At 53.5% G+C, this 19,509-nt stretch overlaps 1 protein-coding gene across 1 annotated transcript in view; it reads left to right on the top strand.

Moving 5' to 3' along the window:
- Nucleotides 1–2,205: 2,205 nt before the first annotated feature.
- The window catches only part of AHCYL2 (adenosylhomocysteinase like 2), a 76,579-nt gene continuing 59,275 nt past the window's right edge, over nucleotides 2,206–19,509 (top strand). Inside the window, exon 1 of the mRNA XM_027732734.2 lies at nucleotides 2,206–2,654. Within this exon, the coding sequence (XP_027588535.1) occupies nucleotides 2,253–2,654 (402 nt within the window). The 5' untranslated portion in view covers nucleotides 2,206–2,252. The remainder of the gene's footprint in view (nucleotides 2,655–19,509) is intronic.

Below are 19,509 nucleotides of genomic sequence, written 5' to 3'. Positions count from 1 at the left end.
GTGCTGTGGAATCGGATCCTGATTTTGCTTCAGTGGGAAACAGCGTTAGTTCAGTAAAAGTCGGGAGTTCTCATCACTCTCCAAGGACAAAGTAATGCGCTGCTTCTCCTTTAACTCCAATCCCCCTCTCACATTCCTCCCGTCGTCCTCTCCGGTGCCTCGGAGCCCATTAAATGCTTTACAGCCCTTTCTTTCCTGAAATCCTTCTTCAGCTTCCAGGTTTTGCTGCCCGCTCCTTCCATTGCTCCACTCCTTGATTTTTGGGGAGGTTTCTGTGAGCTCCCCCCTCTCCTTTCTCTCCCTCTCTCTGTCTCCTCTCCCTCTGCTCTCCTCCAGCTCCTCCCGAGCTCTGAGCTCCTCCGGGGCTTATGAGTGACTTAACTTGGGAATCTGACACTCCGGATCATCCCAATGTTGCCAGCTGTTTGTCCCTCTTGTTTCTAACTCCTGGCATTTCTGGTGGACCTGAAGCTCCCCTCAAGCTTGCAGAGTTTCCTGCCTTTCCGTTTCCCAGCCTTTTCCACATCCCTCCTGCTTGGCTGATCACATCCCTGTCCTTTTGTCTCCAACTGGCCCAACATGTTGGATGTGACCTCCCTCTGCATCCACTCAGCCCCAAAGCCACAGGCTTCAGTCCTTGGCGTGTGCCCAGAGATACTGCAATAACCCAGTAATGATAATGATGATAATGATAATAAACAGCTTCTCTGGGCAACCTGGGCCAGGGCCTGCCCACCCTCCCAGCCAGCAATTCCTTCCCATTATCCCATCTAACCCTGCCCTCTGGCACTGGGAAGCCATTCCCTGTGTCCTGTCCCTCCAGGCCTTGTCCCCAGTCCCTCTCCAGCTCTCCTGGAGCCCCTTCAGGCCCTGCAAGGGGCTCTCAGCTCTCCCTGGAGCCTTCTCCAGGGGAACCCCCCAGCTCTCCCAGCCTGGCTCCAGAGCAGAGGGGCTCCAGCCCTGGCAGCAGCTCCGGGGCCTCCTCTGGACTCTCTCCAGCAGCTCCACGTCCTCCTGCTGTTGTTCCCAGGGCTGGAGCAGCTCTGCAGGGGGGTCTCAGCTGAGGGGGCAGAGGGGCAGAATCCCCCCTGCCCTGCTGTGGGATCAGTGCAGGGCACGGGGGGGTTCTGGGCTGGGTCATGTCCAGCCTCTCACCCACCAACATTCCAAATCCTTCTCCCAGGGCTGCTCTCAAAAGAAATGATAATAATAAAAGGATGGGTTTGCATTCCTTAAGAGGCACGTTCCCAAAGAACTGGATTTAGAAAAGGCGGCTCGTTACTGCCTTGAGCCTGTGGCAGGGCTCTGTGGTTGGCAGACCTGGCAGGACAGCAAGTTCCAGGCTCCCTGTGCCAGGATGTTGCGGCTCCTCCTTTCCATGGGTTTTCCTGGCACACCCGGCCCAAGGAACCGCCTGGCTGACACTGGGAGGATGCAAAGCCTGATGAGTGATGGAGTTCAGAGAAGGAGCTGGGAAGGAGCAGCAGGAGCGGCTGAGGGAGCTGGGAAGGGTCTGGAGCAGCAGGAGGGGCTGAGGGAGCTGGGGGGGCTCATCCTGGAGCAAAGGAGGCTCAGGGGGGACCTTCTGGCTCTGCAAGTCCCTGCCAGGAGGGGGGAGCCGGGGGGGGGTCGGGCTCTGCTGCCAGGGAACAAGGGCCAGGCCAAGGGGAAACGGCCTCAGGCTGGGCCAGGGGAGGGTCAGGTTGGGGCTGAGGAGGAATTTGTTGCTGGAAAGGGTGGTGAGGCCTTGGCAGGGGCTGCCCAGGGAGGTTTGGAGTGCCCAGCCCTGGAGGTGTCCCAGGAAGGCCTGGCCGTGGCACTCAGTGCTCTGGGCTGGGGGACAAGGTGGGGATGGGGCCCAGGGTGGACTCGATGATCTTGGAGGGCTTTTCCAACAGCACCGATCCCGTGCCCAGAGGCTGAAACACCGAAAATCCACCAAAACGAGTAAACACCAACTAAACTTCTCCACCTGGACGGACGTTCAGTCACGGCCGGCAGCCCCGCGCAGGACTACAACTCCCATCGCGCCCCGCGCGGCGCCGCGAGAAGGTGTGTCCGCAGCTGCGCCGCGGGGCCTGCCGGGAGCTGTAGTCGTGGCGGGGCGGGGCGCGGGCGGCGGGACTGCAGTTCCCGTCGTGCAGCGCGGGGTGAGGGCGGCGGGGCGGGCCGGGCCGGGCCGGGGCGGAGCGGAGCCGGCGGCCCTTGGGGAGCCGGAGCCGGAGGAGGCGGCAGCAGCAGCGGCGGCGGCGATGTCGGTGCAGGTGGCGGTGGCCGCGCCCGCCGTGGAGCTGAAGGAGCTCGGCGGCCCCATGGACAAGGCGGCGGGGCCGCCGTGCGAGCCCGTGGGCGCTCCCGGCGCGGGGCACGGCGTGGCCGCTGCCGCCTGCCCCGTGCCGGGCGCCGAGCGGGACGCGGCCCCGGCCCCCTCCGCCGAGCGGCCTCCGGGCAGCGGCTGCCCCGGGCTGTCCGCGGCCGCGGGGCTGTCCTCGGCCGCCGCCAAGGCGCCGCAGGCTTCGGCCATGAAGAGGAGCGACCCGCACCACCCCCAGCACCGGCACCGCGACGGCGGCGGCGACAGCGGCGGCGCCGCGGCCGAGGCGCTCGTGAGCCCCGACGGCACCGTCACCGAGGCGCCGCGCACCGTCAAGAAGGTAACGGAGGGCGCTGACCGGGGGACACCCCCCGCGGAGGGCAGGGGGGGCCGGCCCGGTGCCGGGGGACGCGCCGGTGCCTCCCCCCGGGCGGGGACCGGCGACCGGCGCGGGGGTCCGCGCTGAGCCCCGAGGCGCTCCCGGGGTCCCGGGGGGATGTCCCTGTGGCCGTGCGGGTGCTCCGGTGCCGCGGCTGCGTTTGGGGGACACGTTCTCCCGTGGCTGGGGGTCCTGTCTGTGCCTTGGGCCGCCCCCCCGCCCACCGTGTCTGTGCTGCGGGTACGCGTGGGGTGACACTGGGTGCGTGTCCACCCCACTCCTGCACACCCGAGTGACACTGGGCGTGTGTCCACCCCACTCCTGCACACCTGGGTGACACTGAGTGCATTTACACCCCACTCCTGCACACCCGAGTGACACTGGATGCCTTTACACCCCACTCCTGGACACCCAGCTGACACTGGGTGCGTGTCCACCCCACTCCTGCACACCCAGGTGGCACTGGGTGCGTGTCCATCCTGCTTAGGTGACACTGAGTACATTTACACTCCACTCAGCTGATACTGGGTACATTCACACCCCGCTCTTGCACACTTGGGTGACACTGGGTGCATTTACACCCCACTCCTGCACAACTGGGTGACACTGGGTGCATTTACACCCCACTCCTGCACACCTGGGTGACACTGGGTGCGTGTCCACCCCACTCCTGCACACCTGGGTGACACTGGGTGCGTGTCCACCCCACTCCTGCACAACTGGGTGACACTGGGTGCGTGTCCACCCCACTCCTGCACACCTGAGTGACACTGGGTGCATTCACACCCCGCTCTTGCACACCTGGGTGACACTGGGTGCATTTACACCCCACTCCTGCACAGCTGGGTGACACTGGGTATATTCACACCCCACTCCTGCACAGCTGGATGACACTGGGTACATTTACACCCCACTCCTGCACAACTGGATGACACTGGGTGCATTTACACCCCACTCCTGCACAGCTGGATGACACTGGGTACATTTACACCCCAGTCCTGCACACCTGGGTGACACTGGGTGCATTCACACCCCGTTCTTGCACCCCCAGGCATGGGGATGTCTGTGGGCAATGCGGTATGTGAGCTGTGGGGTGTGTGTGGGTTCACTCCAGGTTCATGTCCCCAGGGTTATCTGCTCGCTTGGAAATATGGATAAGGCCCAGATAAAAACGTTCCGAGCGCTGCCGGTGACGTTGGCACGCGGGGCACGGCCAGGTGTGTCCAGGCTGGATGCTGGATATCCCTGTGCCTCGGGATGTAGGGCTGGGGACGTGATTGCACCCACCCCGGGGGGGTCCTTGGGGTGCCCCTTTCCCAGGAGTGCCCCTGTCCTGGCACTTCCCTGTCGAGGTGTACGGATGGCTGCCCTCTGGAATCACGTGGTGTCCCTGGTGGATCCGTGTTGGATGTGCACCTGTGGATATGGCAGGTACCCACTGTCCCCTCGGGGTAGGTGCAGGGAGTGAGTAACCTCTGGGTAGGTACGTTGCCCATGTGTAGGTGTGACCTGTTCTCGTAGATCCATCCGAGCTCCCCAGGTGGATGCACCCATGGACATGGATACTCCCTGGAGTAGGGAATGCTGTAGGTACAGCCAGACATCCCGCTGTGGGTGGATGTAGGGGATGCACGTTTTCCACAGGCTCCCGAGTTGCTGGTGCCTGGCATCCTTCCCGTTGGAAATCTCAGCAGAAGGAGTTTTTCCTCATAGTGCAAGAACCTTTTGGGGGATGTAGGGGAAATGTCCCTGTCACAAGGGGAACCTCCCACCTCACTCCATCTCCATACCAATGGACTTCCACCCTTTTTCCTCGTTGCTCTAATGTTTCCTCTCCCTGTGGAAGACCCAGGCTGAGGGAGTTTGTCTCCGTAACCACGATCTCCTTCCGTGTGGCTTCCCTGAAACTGGAGTCTCTCCTGGAGACTCCTTGGGAAGGAGCACATCCCTGTAAGGCAGGGTTGTCTGGATCAAGGGCTCCTCCATCCCTTTAGGAATCCCTGCTGTGGGGTTCAGTTCCTCAGTAAAGGACATTTTTCCGCTAAAATCGTGACTCCCCTCCCCAGTGTCTGGAGCCCTCTCCATTTGATATCCTAATTCCATCTCTATTTTTAGAGACCCTCAGGGCATCCATATTTCTCCTCAAATGTTCTTAATGCTTCTGAACTCCCCTCTTATCCCTCTCCATTCTTTTTTTTCTTTTTATGTTAAACCACAGATAGGGTTTTTCTCCCTTCACTCCTCTCCCGAATTCCGTGGCGTCGGATTCCGTCAGTGAGCCGGGGAGGGAAGGGGCATCTCGGTGGGGTCAAACCAGCTCCAATCCCGTATCCCTGCCTGGATGCTCCGAGTCACAGCAGCAGGTGCCTCCCAAGGGCAGGGCAGAGGGATGCCAGGCTTCCAGGAGAAACCTGGCTGCGGGAGGAGCAGCCAGGAGGCTGGTGGAGCAGGAGCCCAGCTGGCTCCTGTGCCGGGTTTGTTTGGGAGCTGCCAATCTGTCTGGTTGCTAAAGGAAGCTGGGTGTGTTGTTGGGGGGGATCTGGGAGTACAGACTGTTCCTTCCCTTGCTTTTCCCTGCTCTCTTGCTTCCCGGTGACTTCAGCCTGTGTTCCAGTGACTCCACAGCGGTCGGGAGGAATTTTATTTACTGGAGCCACAAATCCAGAGTCCTTCCCACTGTTTCTTGGGAAGCCATGGCATAAACCACCGGGCTTGGTGGCCATAAAATCGTTCCCAGGCCTGTGACTGTAACATCAGGCATGTGGAGCTGAAGCATCTGGGGAAAGAAGGTTTAGTGCAAAAATAAGCCTGAAAGAAGCAGATAAATTTCTGTAGTCAGAGCCAATAGAACCTTGCTGAAATAAAGGTAAAGGTCTAGTTAAAATAGATTAAATTTGTAGTGAAACTGTAATTCTTAACAGTGTTTGTCCGGGAGAAGAAAATCTCAGTAGGTTTTTCTCGACCGGTTTACTGTATTTTGTGTGGTTTGTATATTATATTTATATATTTTTCCTGTGTTTTTTCCTTTCCCTGAAATTTTAACACACATTCCTGAAATGCTGCGCCGCCAAATTTCGATTTTGTGGTTCCGAGACAAAAACAGGGTTCCCAGAAAGCAGCAGTGACTCCTTTTTTTTTTTTTTTTCTAACACCACCCTCATTTTAAATCTACTTTTATGCCAGTTTAGTGCTTTACTTACATCTGTCTGCCTTTGGATGCTCGAATTCATTTTCTACCATTTTCCTTGGTAGAGTGTAAAACAGGGAGTAGTGGACTATGGGTAGATAATGTATATAGAAAATATATGTAGATTATATTTTTAAATGTATATAGTGTGTGTGTATATATATATAACACATATATATATTATATATATACACACTATAGGTAGTTCTGGGCTTGTCTCTGCTACCTGCGGGGTGATTCCCTTGAGATCCCAGGGGAGATGGGATGTTGTTGTTCCCTTTGGATCCTTGCTGCTGTTCTGTGCTCTCCAGAAATGGCTGGAATTCCTCATTTTTCCAGTGACACTGGACTTGTGCAGCTGACTGTGCCTGTGGATGTGTCTGTGACCTCCACGGGTGCCTGTGCAGGGGGACGGAGCCGAATCCTGCTTGTCCGGAGCTCCCTCCGGGTATACTGGCCTGAGTTCAGCAGTTCTCCAGACCCTCTCCTGACCCTCCTGCCAGGTTCTCCCACGGCTCCAACATCAGGGAGCTCAAACTGCACAAAATTGCTCCCTTCAGGTTGAGTAGGTTTTCCACGGACACGATTCCGTCCAACGCGGGGCCGAGGAAGAGCCGGGAACGGGGCGGGAGAAGTGTCACGGTGTGCTGGGGTCACACCACGGCACAGGGGCGGGTGGGTGGGGGTGGGAAGGATGGAAAAGCCTCTCCAGCAGCAGCTGGATGCTGCCCTGGCCGGGCTGTGGCACAGATGTGGCTGTGGGAGAGTCAGGAGGTGCGTGGGGGGCTCTGCCGGCCCCGCTCCCGCGGCGAGGGGAACTGAACCGAGGGGCTGAGTAACAGCCTCAGGTGTCCTGGGCTAAACTCACCCCTGCCTGTGAGTCAGGCCCTGAGTCACATGGATTGTTTGCGATTTTGGGTTGAAATGTGGTGTTTTGATGATGAGATGATCGCTCATCAGCTTTGGGGGGGTGGTGGCCACTTGTGTTAATTCCTTGAGCGTTCCTTGATCAGAGCGGCTGAGAGCCACGGAACTTCTGGAAATGTTGTTGTTCGTGGGGTGGGAGCTGCAATTAAGACTCTTAAACTGATGAGTTGGATGATCTCAGCCTTGTAATAACTCTGTGCCCCTCTTTTGCTGAGAGAAGAATCATGGAATCACAGGATGGGTTGGGTTGGAAGGGACCATAAAGCTCATGCAGTTCCAACCCCCCCCCCCATAAGAATAACTTTGATTTAAACAGATGCAGTCCTTGGTTTAATGATTCTGAAGTGCTTGGCAAGCCAGGCTTTGTAGGCAAGTGAGGCTTTGTGACTGCTTGTACCCCACAGTGGGAAGGTTAAACGGCAGCGACTGTGTCGCTGCGAAGTTTCATATGAAGCAAATACCAATTTACAAAGCAAAAGGTTATTTTTCTCCTGTGCCAGCCCCTCTGCACAAAGCCCAGACTGACTCCTTGGGGTTCGAGCTGTGTTCTTTTGCTCCTTAGCAAAGGTTTTAGGCTGGGGAAGGGTTGATTTGCTGGTGCTGCTGGTTCATTGGGTGGGCTGGAGCAGGGCACAGCTTGCTCTTCCAGAGCCAGGGGCTGTGGGAAGGGGTGGCTTTTGTCCGTGGGAGAGGGACAAATAACGAGGTGACACCCTTGTGTAATGTCACTGCTTGAGTAGAACCCTCCTGAAACTCCTGAGCGTGAAACCCCCCCGGTGCAGGGATTGCATCCAGATAAATGCCTGCTGCTCGCTGGACTGGCACATCACCTGACCGGGAGCTGCCAGGGGAGGTTTTGTTCTGCTAAGACTATAAATGACTCTCATGTGGCTTGTCTAAATGATGACTCTGACCTTGGCTCCCAGCAGATTTCACCGCCTGTGATGGAAGCGTCGCTCTTCCCTCGTAAAACGTGGGTGAATTCCCCCCTTTTGTGGGGCAGAGGGGTGGGGTTTTTGGGCTCCGTTGGGGATTTCCCACATCCTCCTTCCCCGCTCTTCTGTTCGCTCCGTTTCCTTCTAAGCCCCAGTGCTCACTTATGCCAGGTAATAAATGCTTCCCCCTGGGGCTGAATTCCCAAGTGCTGCACAGAATGAGCGTGGTTGGAATGCTGTTTAGGAAAACCTTGTCACAGGAGGCCATGTTCCTTTATTACCTGTGATGATCGCGGGCTGTCTCCGGCGGAGACGTGCCGCTTAATTTTAAGAAGGTGCCTGGAACTGTGTGCACAGATCGATACCTCAACCTTTGGGACCGAGGATCGGGGAGGGAAGAGGAGATTAAGGGAGGTTGGGGAAGAAGGGACAGGGCAGTGATGGCTGTGAGCACCGTGGAAGGCTGTGAGATGGAACGGGGCGCAGGCCGGGGAACCTCAGACTTTGTGGCTGGGAAAGGCCGTGGCACTGCACCTCTGCTCCTGTCTCGGGTCAAAATTAGTGGAGCACAGAAAGATCTTTGTGTTTGTGTCTTTCCTGGAGGGACAGAAACCTGATCTTTGAATTTATGGGCAATTAAAGGCGTTGTCGTAGCTTTGGCCCTGAGTCGGCGCGTGAAAAATGAGCCGGGGAAGGGAATTACGGCCTCCGGAGCCGGGTTTGACCTCTCGGGTTTTGTTTTCAACTCTGCCCAGTGAACTGGAAAACAACGTGATCGATTGAACTCCAGCAAGGAGGAGACGGAGGGAAAGCTGGAAAGAAAGGAAGGATCCAGGTAGCTCAGGTGTAACAGGAAGATTTCTGCACGTGACGGGGGACCTGCAGCGTTGGTTAAATCAAGGAATGCTGAAAGAGTGGAATTCTCAAAATGTCGTAGAGCTGCCACAGTGGGAGGCGACAAAAACCAAGCACTGAACTTTTTTTCTTTGGTATTTAGAATATTATAAATAGATATTTAGGGGGAGATGGGACTGGATGATCTTTAAGGTCCCTTCCGGCCCAAACCGTTCTGTAATTCTGTGATTTATTTTCTATTTCAGTTTTGCAGATTCCAGCCAGAAGTCCGAGAGTAGAACCTCAGTCATGGGAAGGAAACCTCCTTGGGGTAGGATGGTTGATGTCCTGTGCAATCCCTGTGTAGAAAGGGGAAGCTGTAGGTTACAAATGTGAATGAGGAGTGGAAGAGCCTGAGAAATAAAGTCCAGCCTCTAAAGAAAATCACTGGAGGCTGTTTGCTTTAAATCCCAGCAAAACTGTTACACTCCGGGACTTGGAATGAGCAACAAAGTGACAGGGAGGAAAAGAGGGAGTTAAGGATAAAAAATAAGCTTTGAGTATTTCTTGCACCGAATCCTCGGTGCTCAGGTCTGCAGCGAAAGGCAATTCTAGCCAAGGAAAAAAAACCCTGAAATGCCTCAATTTTGGACTAGAGAAGCCATAGTTTAGTTCCTTCCTTTGGTGGCTGCTCTGGTGTCAGTTCAGGGCTTTTTTTTTTTTTTTTTTTTTTTTGCTGGGAAGTTTGTAAATGGGAGCACGAGGTGTGGGAGCTCCCGGGAGGAGCAGCCGGCGCTGACGCAGGGAGGCAAAAACGGGCCGTGTTTGCAGCCCCAGCATCAGCCCCCTCAGAATCATCCCTTCCAGGGGATCTTCCTGAGAGCCAGGGGAAATACTGCCACGAGGTGAAAAGGGAGGGAAGGGTTTGGTCAGTCCTGTTGTCTCTGCAGCTGCGGGAAATCCCGCTGTCCCTCGCAGAGGTGATCCTGGAGAGCACAGCTGGGGGGGTGTGCACTGCATTAATCCAAACCCTGCGCTGGGAGAAGCCACTAAATGACAAGAGGGGCCCGAGGAACGTGGAATAATGCTTTTTCAGGCAACTGGGAGGCCAAAGATTTAAAAAAAAAAACTAAAAAAAATCATTTTTTGGAGAGCACTTCTCATCTGACCCTTTTTCCACTCGAGGCCTTGAAGCAGTAAATCGCTGGTGGGCTGAATGGCTTTAGTAAATGTTGTTTTGTGGGTTGTTTTTTGTTCCCAGATATATTTGGGGAAGGCCAGTGGTGTTGAAGTACGTGGGCTTGGCGGGTTTTTTTGCATCAAAAATTTGCCCAGCTCTTCCCAGAGCAGGGGTTCAGCCTTTGCAGGTGGAGCTGTTGATGAACCACTGTCTTCCTAAGGAAACTTGGAAACTCGATATGTTTTGTAGGAGCAGCTCAGTTTCTCTGTGCTTACTCCAAAATAGAGTTCCTAGAATGAGGAATGCTGAGGTTATAATGGAGTCATGGAATGGTTTGGGGTGGGAAGGACCTTAAAACCCACCTCATTCCCACCCCTGCCATGGGCAGGGACGCTTTCCATGAGATCAGGTTGCTCCAGGACTGATCAGAAGTTGTTATTCTCCAAAAGTCTACGTGGAGCTGATTAAATTGGCACCTTGATTTATGATGCTTCTCCCTAATTATGGAGAGAGAGAGAGTTTGTGCTGCAGAGAGAACCTTTAATTGTGGAGGGTTGTTTAATTTAGCACAGTATTATTATTGGAAAATGTACATTTACAGTTATATAAATCCATATTGAAATATCTTTTAGTTTTATTATAGTAGAAATGTGCACAGATGTCTGGGATGAAGCAGCTGTTAAAGGAGAGCCGAGGATTTCGTGTGACTTTCCAGAAGATTCTGTGGCCAACAGAGCAGTTCCCTGCAGGGAGTGACACTGGCAGGGGCTTTTCTGGGGGTTGGGTGACCTTATCCAGCTTGTGTCTGAGGTGAAAGGCTTTCCTGCAAATGTAACACTGGGATAAGCAGGGGTGGGGGAGAGCCTGGAACTGACATTCCAAATGGGTCCCCAGAGGGCTGGGGTGCTTTGGGGGGTATTTTCCAGCTTTTCCAAGGTAGTACCAGGTTTATAGCTGGACTCCTCATCCCTGGATGAGGGCAAGTTGGACAGGGCTTGGAGCAACCTGGGCTAGTGGAAGGTGTCCCTGCCCAGGGCAGGAGGTGGCACTGGATGGGCTTTAAGGTCCCTTCCCACCCAAACCGTTCCAGGATTCTCTGAATGTGCTGAAATTAAAGCCACTTGTCAATAAACCTGGGGGTTCCTGCGATCTGGGGACCATCTGACCTTTTTCCCCAGCTCTGCTGTGCCCTTATTAAATGTCGAGGCAGAGTTCCCACCGGCTCCAGTGGGAGCTTCTCCAAGTCCTGGATCGTGAGCCGTGACGAGAGGGTGATCCCACAGTGAGTACCCAGCTGTGGGGAGGTGCCTGGCATTGCTGAAAACTTGTCTGAACAGATGGAGGCAGCCCCAGGAATTGGTCAGACCTGAGTCACTCGGTGTCCTTTCTCCCTAAGATGCATCAGCTCCCAGAGCAGGGCTGGCACCTGCACCCGCCTGCAGAGACCTGCCTGGAGCAGGGAAAACCACGGAATTTAAATACACAGGGCAGCAGGTAACAGCCCAACCAACCCCTTGTTCTTCCCAGAGTCTCCTGCACTTTGCACTCTTTGCACTCTCCCTGCAGCTTCCCGGGGGGAAGAGCAAAACATCGGGAAATCCACCCCTCAAACTGTTCAGTCCTCTGATGGAGACAAGCTCTCCACACAGCAGCAGTGGGTGCACTTATGTGCAGAATATATAACTAACAACCATAATTCTGGAGGTTCTTTACTTTTGGTCAGCTTCCCAGCCTTAATATTCCCCTAATTTTTAGCCTTTTCCTGTGTGAAGTGGAAAGCTGCAGCGCTCCGACCTTGCTTTAAATTGCACTGTTGGAACTCCAGGTATTTATTTTTTTTCTCCTGGCAGAGCCTTAAATAGGCAGCCAGTTGCATTTTTCATGAGTGTCAGAAAGAGGAGGAAAAATCAGTTGAAAAATTAGTCCCTTCCAAGGAACTGCTGAACCACCCGATGGCAAATTACATTCTGAAAGTGTTCAAAAATCAGAGTCTGAGGATGCCTCGAGCTGGGAGTTGGGAAGCTTCGCTCCTTGTTTACTCCTCAGAGGTGAAGTGATCGATGTTTCACCGTGAAGCTATGTGAGAAAAGCCAGGGAATGGACTGTTCCCATAAAAATGACTCAAGGACCAATTTAGGGAAACAGCTTCCAGCAGTTCGTGCCGGTATCTGTTCCCAGTGGTTTCCTTCCAGCTCCCCCAAAGCCTGCTGACTCAGGTTTGGGGTTCTCTCCAGGACTCCAGTGTTTCTGGAGGTGGGGAAATGGGCTTGGATCCTTCTCAGTATGGGCTGAGATGGCTTTTATTGTTTGCAGATTGCACTGATGTGTTCGATGTGGGGTTTCTTTGGTTCAAAAAAAACCCCAACCTGTGACACTCTGGGCCGTAATTTCCATCATTTCAGTTTTCATTCATTGAAGCGCTTTCTGTAAAATAAATTGCTGCAGTTTTTCTCCTCTTCGTTGGCGTTGAATCCTCTCCAGTCCTTCTGCTGTTACTGGGTGAGATTCCAAGAGCTGATAACAAAATCCTCAAGTAATTTAGAAAAGAGTTGATTCTCTTGGAGATCCTTGTGTGCATGAGGTTTTATTACTTGGGTGTGCTTTTAGCAAGGACACTGAGGCCGATACTTGGCAAGGAGGGCACGTATTATTTTTGTTTAATTGTTTATTTTTGGACTCTGAGAAGCCACTTGGCCGAGTTCAGGCCTGAGAAGCCACAAGGAGATGGTGAAGTGTCCCTTTATTTCACACCCTGTGTGCTCCAAGGTGGGGAATTGCTGGGAAGGTGACAAGTTCGTGGGGCTGGGGGACACTGGCTGTGGCTGTTGGGAGATTTGCTCTTTGCTGGGTTGCTTTGGGAAGTCAGGACGTGGAGAAGTGACAGTGGCAGGACAAGAGGAAACGGCCTCGAGTTGTGCCAGGGAAGATTCAGGTTGGAAAATCGGGAAAATTTCTTCCTGGAAATTGCTGTCAGACATTGGAAGGGGCTGCCCAGGGCAGGGGATATCCCCATTCCTGGGGGGATTTCCAAGCCCTGTGGATGTGGCTTTGGGGACATGGGACAGTGGTGGCCTTGGCAGAGCTGGGGGATGGTTGGACTCGATCTCAGAGTGCTTTTCCAACCTAAACAGTTCCGTGATTCCATGGAGACTGAAGGTCTCTGCTTGGAAAGGAACAGCTCCACAATGCAGTTGGTATCCTGGTCTGGAGAGAGGGGCAGGATTTGGAAGGAGGTCGTGCCATGCCAGGGTGTTCCTGTCAGCAAGGGCTGGAATATCAGCTTTTCCTGGCCCTTCCCTGTTTCCTCTGGGGGCTTCTATCCATCTGTTTTCCTCATTAGTACCTGTGGTCTTCTGGAAAGGTCCAACAAGCTCGACTAGTGCTCTGATGGATTTTAGGCTCGAGTGGCTAAAACCTCAGTTCAAGCTTAAATAGAGGAGTCAGGGTTTGGGTTTGTTCCCACCTTGCCATAATCCCGAATCCCAACATCAGTGGGAATTTTAGCTGGTGGGGAAAAGACACTGGAGAGGAGGATAACCAAGCAATAGAGTAAACAGTGGCAGAAGTGCTGAATCCCAGAGAACCCCGAATCCCAGAGTGTCCTGATTTTTGTTGTCTGACTTTGTCACGCGCCCAAATAGCGCCGGGATGAGCACGGGACAGGCAGAACAACTCCGGCTGCACCAAAGGATTGAGGGAGGGGAATTCCCTTGAGCCACTGTTGCATCTCGCTGTGGAACCTCCCCTGTGTTCCTGGGGTTCACAACTCCCAACAAATCCACGGGATCTGCTCCTTCTGGACGTTATGTTGAATTTCTTCGTTTGAGGTTCGCGAACCGAAGGCCGGATGTTGCACCCACAGTTCTCCCCTCTGTGTTTGCTTTGTCCAACAATAAGGGCTTTTTCTCAGCCCTTCTTGCGTGGTTTGATCCAGGGGGTTCATCCCTAGCCACGGTTTTGGGGGATGTTGTAGCAAATGGGATTCTGAGGGGCACTGGGAAGTAACTAATGCTTTTGAAAGCCTCCCTCGTGCAGGAATGAAGGCAAAGGAGCACCTTGGCAGTGTGGCACAACCCCAATGCCAAAGGGTGCCAGGCTCGAGGGCTGTGCTGGTGATTTTGTAGGGTCTGAGGACTGTGCATACAACATCTGTGTCTACATTATCTGATGAGATATCACAGATGGGGAGTGGATTCTTTCCCCTGCCCCTTCTAAAGCTCATGGAGGACCATTTGGGGCTTCCCAGAAAGCAAGGCTGATACCACTGCAGGTCAGGCTTTGCTGCTTCTTGGTTTGCCTTTGGGAAAAGTGCTGGATTATGGGCATTTCAGGCTGGGAAAGAGCAATACAATGTCTTTGATGCTTTCTCAGAGTTAGGAATGGAGCTTCATCCTGTGGCACTGAGGGAAGAGTCCGTACAAACATAAGAACTGGAGGTCCAGGAGGAATTCCAGAGAGCATGAAGGAGAAGATAATGAAGTGAAGGTAAAAGTAATTTGTGTTTTAATAGGGGGAAAAGTGATATTTGGCTTTACTGTCCTGGAAGTGACCACTGGATGGTGCCTGTGGAAAACTCTGACCTCAAGGAGTCCTGCTCTCAAAATTCCTGGAGAAAGGATCCACCTTGGCTTTGCTCACTGGGAAGAGATCGTCGAGTTCCAACCCCTCAAAAAGAACAGAGCAGGTTTTGGGGGAGTTTCTCTGTCCAGACTAAGGTCAGCTTTGCTCATCACACCTACACTGAAATTACAGGAATATTTTCCAAACAACTTATGGGCAGTGATCAGGGAAGAAACTTGGAGAACCTCTTCCTCACAGACTCTTGTGCCCAGCTCTCCATGTTTGATATCCAGGTTGTTTTATTCTCCCCATAACAAGGAACATTTCATCCTGCACCTTTGCCTCGATACGATGTCGTTGTCCTTTATTTTTCCTTTATTATAAAATTAGGGAGGCTGTGTTTGACTCAACAAATAGTGTTTAATTTTGGTTCTGCTCGGGCTCATCCGTCACCTCCACGTGGATAAAAGTGACGGAGAACTTGCTGGAGATGGACACAGAGGAGGAAACACTTCCCTCAACAAAACACTTTTGGGGTTTTTTTTCCCCCTCCTTTTTTCCTCTTTTTTTTTTTTTTTTTTTGAGTCAACATCTCCTGCAATAATCCAGGCTTTAAGTTGGTTTAAATTGGGTTATTCACTGCTAATGTTATGCAAGATTCCTGATTAGTGGTGTGGAGTCGGGAGTTGTGAGACTACTCGGAGCGGGGATGGAATTAACGTCGCCGTGGCAACCATTGTAATTAAAATGGGCTTCCTTGGGAAGCGGGGCCGTGGCCGGGTGTGCCAGGGCTGCATCCATTCATCCCTGCCCTGGGAAGGGGTTATGTAAAATCCAGGGCTGGGCACTCGGGGTGAATCCTTTGTGAGCCGAGCCTCGGACAAGCAGGACCCGTTGGCTCCCTCGGATTCATTCCTTAAGTGCTCCTTCCCATAATATTCCAGCTCTCCAGTCCAGGTGCTGTTGGAGTGCAGAGCTCAGTGTGAACCAAACGTGGTGGTGAGGATGCACAGCCTCCTCTGCCCTGGCCTCGTGGTTCCTTTGGGTTGTACACTGAACCAATTCCTACAATTCCGGCTCATTATCCCAATTCTGGCTCGTGGAAAAGCTCCGGATGAACAGTGTGGCTCTGGGCTGTTGTTTTGATGAGTTTGGATGTGGCTTCTCTGGATGTTTGTATGGCTGGAGGAGCAGAGGGGCAGCACAGGGAGCTGGAGCAACTCAGAATCCCAGAGGCTGGAAAAGCCCTCCCAGCCCATGGATCCACCCCGGGCCCCATCCCCACCTTGTCCCCCAGCCCAGAGCACTGAGTGCCACGGCCAGGCCTTCCTGGGACACCTCCAGGGCTGGGCACTCCAAACCCCCCTGGGCAGCCCCTGCCAAGGCCTCCCCACCCTTTCCAGCAACAAATTCCTCCTCAGCCCCAACCTGACCCTCCCCTGGCCCAGCCTGAGGCCGTTTCCCCTTGGCCTGTCGCTGTGAAGTCCTTTGAACACAGGCTGAGAGACCTGGAACATCCCTTGCACCCCAAACCATTCCATGATTCTATAATGATTCTGTGATTCACAGAGGAACAATGGTGGAGAAATCCCTAAATGTCAAAGCTGGAAGAAAAACTCATCATATGAATTTTCATGAAAACCTTGGAGTGTCAGAGCTGTTCTCATGCCATGGGGCACTTTCTAAACCCAAAGTAATTTTTCCTATTATTTTCAATTTAACCCATTGTTTCTTGGCATCTCGTGTTACTTTTGAGTGAAAGGTGACTCAGAGGTTTCTCTTCATGCTTTCAGCAGTTCCTTTGTTTGATGGTTCCTTCTTCCCTCTTGTAAGGACACTGCTGTTCCTCGCTGGTGATCCCTCGGTGACCTTACAAATGTTCTTCCTTTTGTGGAGCAGCTGCTTTGCTGCTCTGCCCCAAACAGGTGATTTCCAAACAGATGAATTGTGTCCTGGTCAACATCTGGAGGGAAGGGAGCAAGGGAAGGAAAACAGAGGGAGAAAGAGAGGATTTTTTTTTTTAATGAGTGGCTGCTCTTCACCCTTCGCTGTCTCAGGGGTGGTGGTTTGTGCTGCTCTGATTTTATACTGGTCAGGTGGGATGAGGAGGTTTTTGAGATCCTTTTTGCTGTTTCAGACCACACAAAATCATGGAATGGTTTAGGGTGGGAAGGGACCTTAAAGCCATCCAGCCCTACCCCTGCCATGGGCAGGGACACCTTCCACTAGCCCAGGTTGCTCCAAGCCCCATCCAACCTGGCCTTGGACACTTTCAGGGATCCAGGGGCAGCCACAGCTTCTCTGGGAAATCCATTCCAGCCCCTCCCCACCTTCCCAGGGAAGAATTCCTACCCTATATCCCATCTAAATTCACCTCCTTACAGCTTAAGGCCATCTGAAGAGGATGTTTGCAGGGGCTCTGCAGGGATGGGCCCATCAAGTGCTGGCTCACGTGCTTCCCTTGGATGGAAAGGATTCTGTCCATCCCTCATTCCCTGATGGATGTCAAGATGCCACAAGGACACGGCAGCAAACCCTCCATCCCCGGGAAGTGCTCCCCACACACAGTATTTGGTAAACACCTTTCCCACAGACTGGAGCCCAGAATGTTTAAGCTGAACACAGTCCAAATTGATGCAGAGTAGGAGTGAAAAGAGAAAGGGAGAGGAAAAAGAAAAACAAAACCCCCTAAACTAGTTTAAAGCCTCGTTTGAAATTCTCCTGTTCCATCCCCGTCGCTCGGGAGGGAGAGCAGGAGTCCAGGAGAACCATCTGTGCGGGGAAGGCTCTTCCCAGAGTCGTTGCTGGGGTGTGTGATGAGTTGATTGCATTGGTTGGGAAGAGGGAGGTTGGGATGGGCCTCTGGGGAGCCTTCAGCAGCCAGAAGGGTTTTGAACAGAACAGTAATAAAGGAACGAGGGTTGGTTTGTAAATGGCCGTGTTTGTTTGATGGAATCACGGGATGGTTCGGGCCGGAAGGCACCTTAAACATCATCTCGTTCCAACCCCCTGCCGTGGGCAGGGGTGCCACCCGCCGTGCCAGGCTTTGTCACCCATCCCAAGAGCAGTGTCACACGTCAGGGGGTGCCAAGAGAGCTCGGTTTTGGGGGGAGTTGGGGTTGAATTAGAGCAGAGTTTTGTTCCTGGCATTTCTCACGGCAGGCGGTGTGCCCTTCCCGTCCCACCGTGGATTTTGGAATACCTGAGCGGCCACTGGCCAACAAATTCTGCTGCAAACCAGCGTGAGGTCATGTGGGAAGCCCTGGTGTGGCTGAGTGGCACTGGGGGTGGGCAGGAAGCCTTCAGCAGGGAGCTGGAGACACGGGAAGGCAAGAAACATGTGGAATGTGTGCTAGGGAAGGATCTCGAGCGGTAAGTGCGTCCTTCACCCCGGTGCTAACAAAGAGGAGCGGGGGCCAAAGGGCTCTTTGAAATGGAAACAAAGCCTGAAGCTCCAGTCTCGGAAGGTTCTGTGTCTGCTCACCAGGTTTGGAAAACTGTTTCTGTGGTTACGGAACAAACAGGATCAGACAAAGGCAGGACACGTAAGGGAGCCCGGGAGGGAGGTCGGGGTGAGCCTGGGGGGAGGCTGCTGACTGCAGATTAGGACTTGCACAGGGGTTTGGAGACCTCCAGGTCCCTTCAGATGGTCAGATAGAGCAGTGCTGGGAGCAGGAGTTGTTTTCTGATCCCGGGGGGAAAAAAAGAAGCCAACGGGAGCTGGTTGGTGTTTGTGTCTGTGAAGGAGCTGCTTGGGATCGTTCATCCTTCGGCACCAGCAGAAGGGCTGAGATGTCAGTTCCTGACAGAAGGAGGCTTGGGGGAAAAAACCACTGGAGTTTCTGCTTTCCTGGCTCGTTTCTGAGCCTCGAAGGCAGCGCTGAAGGCCTTGGGTTGGCTTGTGCAGTAAAGCTGGGGCTGGGCTGGGCTTCCCCACGCTCTGAGGTTGGAGGTGGCAGCACCAATTCTCACCCAGATGGCAGAGAAAACAATGGAGAGGTGGCAACTCTGGTTGTTCAGGATGGATCCTGAATCCATTCCTCAGGAGGGAAACCTTCCACAGTCAGAAAAGTGCTACGTGGCCCTTCTTTCAGTCCTTAAAGGAGCCTTCTTGGAAAGGTGGAGCAGACTTTTGGTAGGGCCTCTGGGGGTAGGACAAGGGGGAATGGCTTCCCAGTGCCAGAGGGCGGGGAGAGATGGGATATGGGGAAGGAATTCCTGGCTGGGAGGGTGGGGAGGCCCTGGCCCCGGTTGCCCAGAGAAGCTGTGGCTGCCCCTGGATCCCTGGAAGTGTCCAAGGCCAGGTTGGACAGGGCTTGGAGCAACCTGGGCTGGTGGAAGGTGTCCCTGCCCATGGCAGGGGTGGCACTGGATGGGCTTTAAGGTCCCTTCCAACCAACCCATTCCATGATTCTGTGATCCACTAACCTCTGGGGCAGGAAGAGCTGTTCAGAAACAGGGAGATGAGGAAGAGAGGCAGAGAACTCCTGGTGTGACCCTCAGAACTTGGCTGGCCTGTGGTTTTCAGGTGACCTTGGGCACGTTGTCCCCGCTGTGCCTGTCCCTTCCCCCTGGTGACAGCTGGGCAGTGGTTGTGCCCTGCTCTTTGAAGACCCTTTGCAACCACAGGCAGATGAAAGGATGACCCACCTGATGCTCCAGCAGAGCTTTTTGTGTGGCATCTCCCCGTAACTCCGGGTGCCTTCCCAGCTCAGTCTCCCTGAATTATTCCCTGCTCCAGATTCCTTCCCGCCTGTCCTTTCTGTGCCTGGACACCGGCCAGCAATCCCACACCCATTCTCTTCCCCCATCCCCTCTGAACCCTGCTCCAGTGTGATCCTCAGGATTCGTTTCTTCATCCAAAGGGTTCAAGGGAAGGGTGAAAGTGTCCTCAGAGGGTAGGAAGGAGCGTTTGGGTGTGGAGGGAGTTTTTTCCCAGCTGTGCTCACGCTGTTCCAGGATATCTTTTGAGCTTTTTAAAAGGGAACAGCCCCCGGATGAAAAAAGGGTTTAGGTAGTTTTAAACCAGTAATTAAAAATAAAATAATAAAAAAAAAAAGAATTGGTGATGACTCAAACATCCATAAAAAACGTCTGGCATAAAACTCCAGCTCTGAAGTTCTGAAATGTATGGCTTATAAATGTCATTTTTGTGGGAGTCTCTACAAGTGGAGTCGGTTTCTTTGAGACAGG

Source organism: Pipra filicauda, unplaced genomic scaffold (genome assembly GCF_003945595.2).
Source record: "Pipra filicauda isolate LSUMZ 115617 unplaced genomic scaffold, ASM394559v2 scaffold566_size300873_pilon, whole genome shotgun sequence".
Lineage (NCBI taxonomy): Eukaryota > Metazoa > Chordata > Aves > Passeriformes > Pipridae > Pipra > Pipra filicauda.
This window is presented reverse-complemented; position numbering and strand designations above follow the sequence as displayed.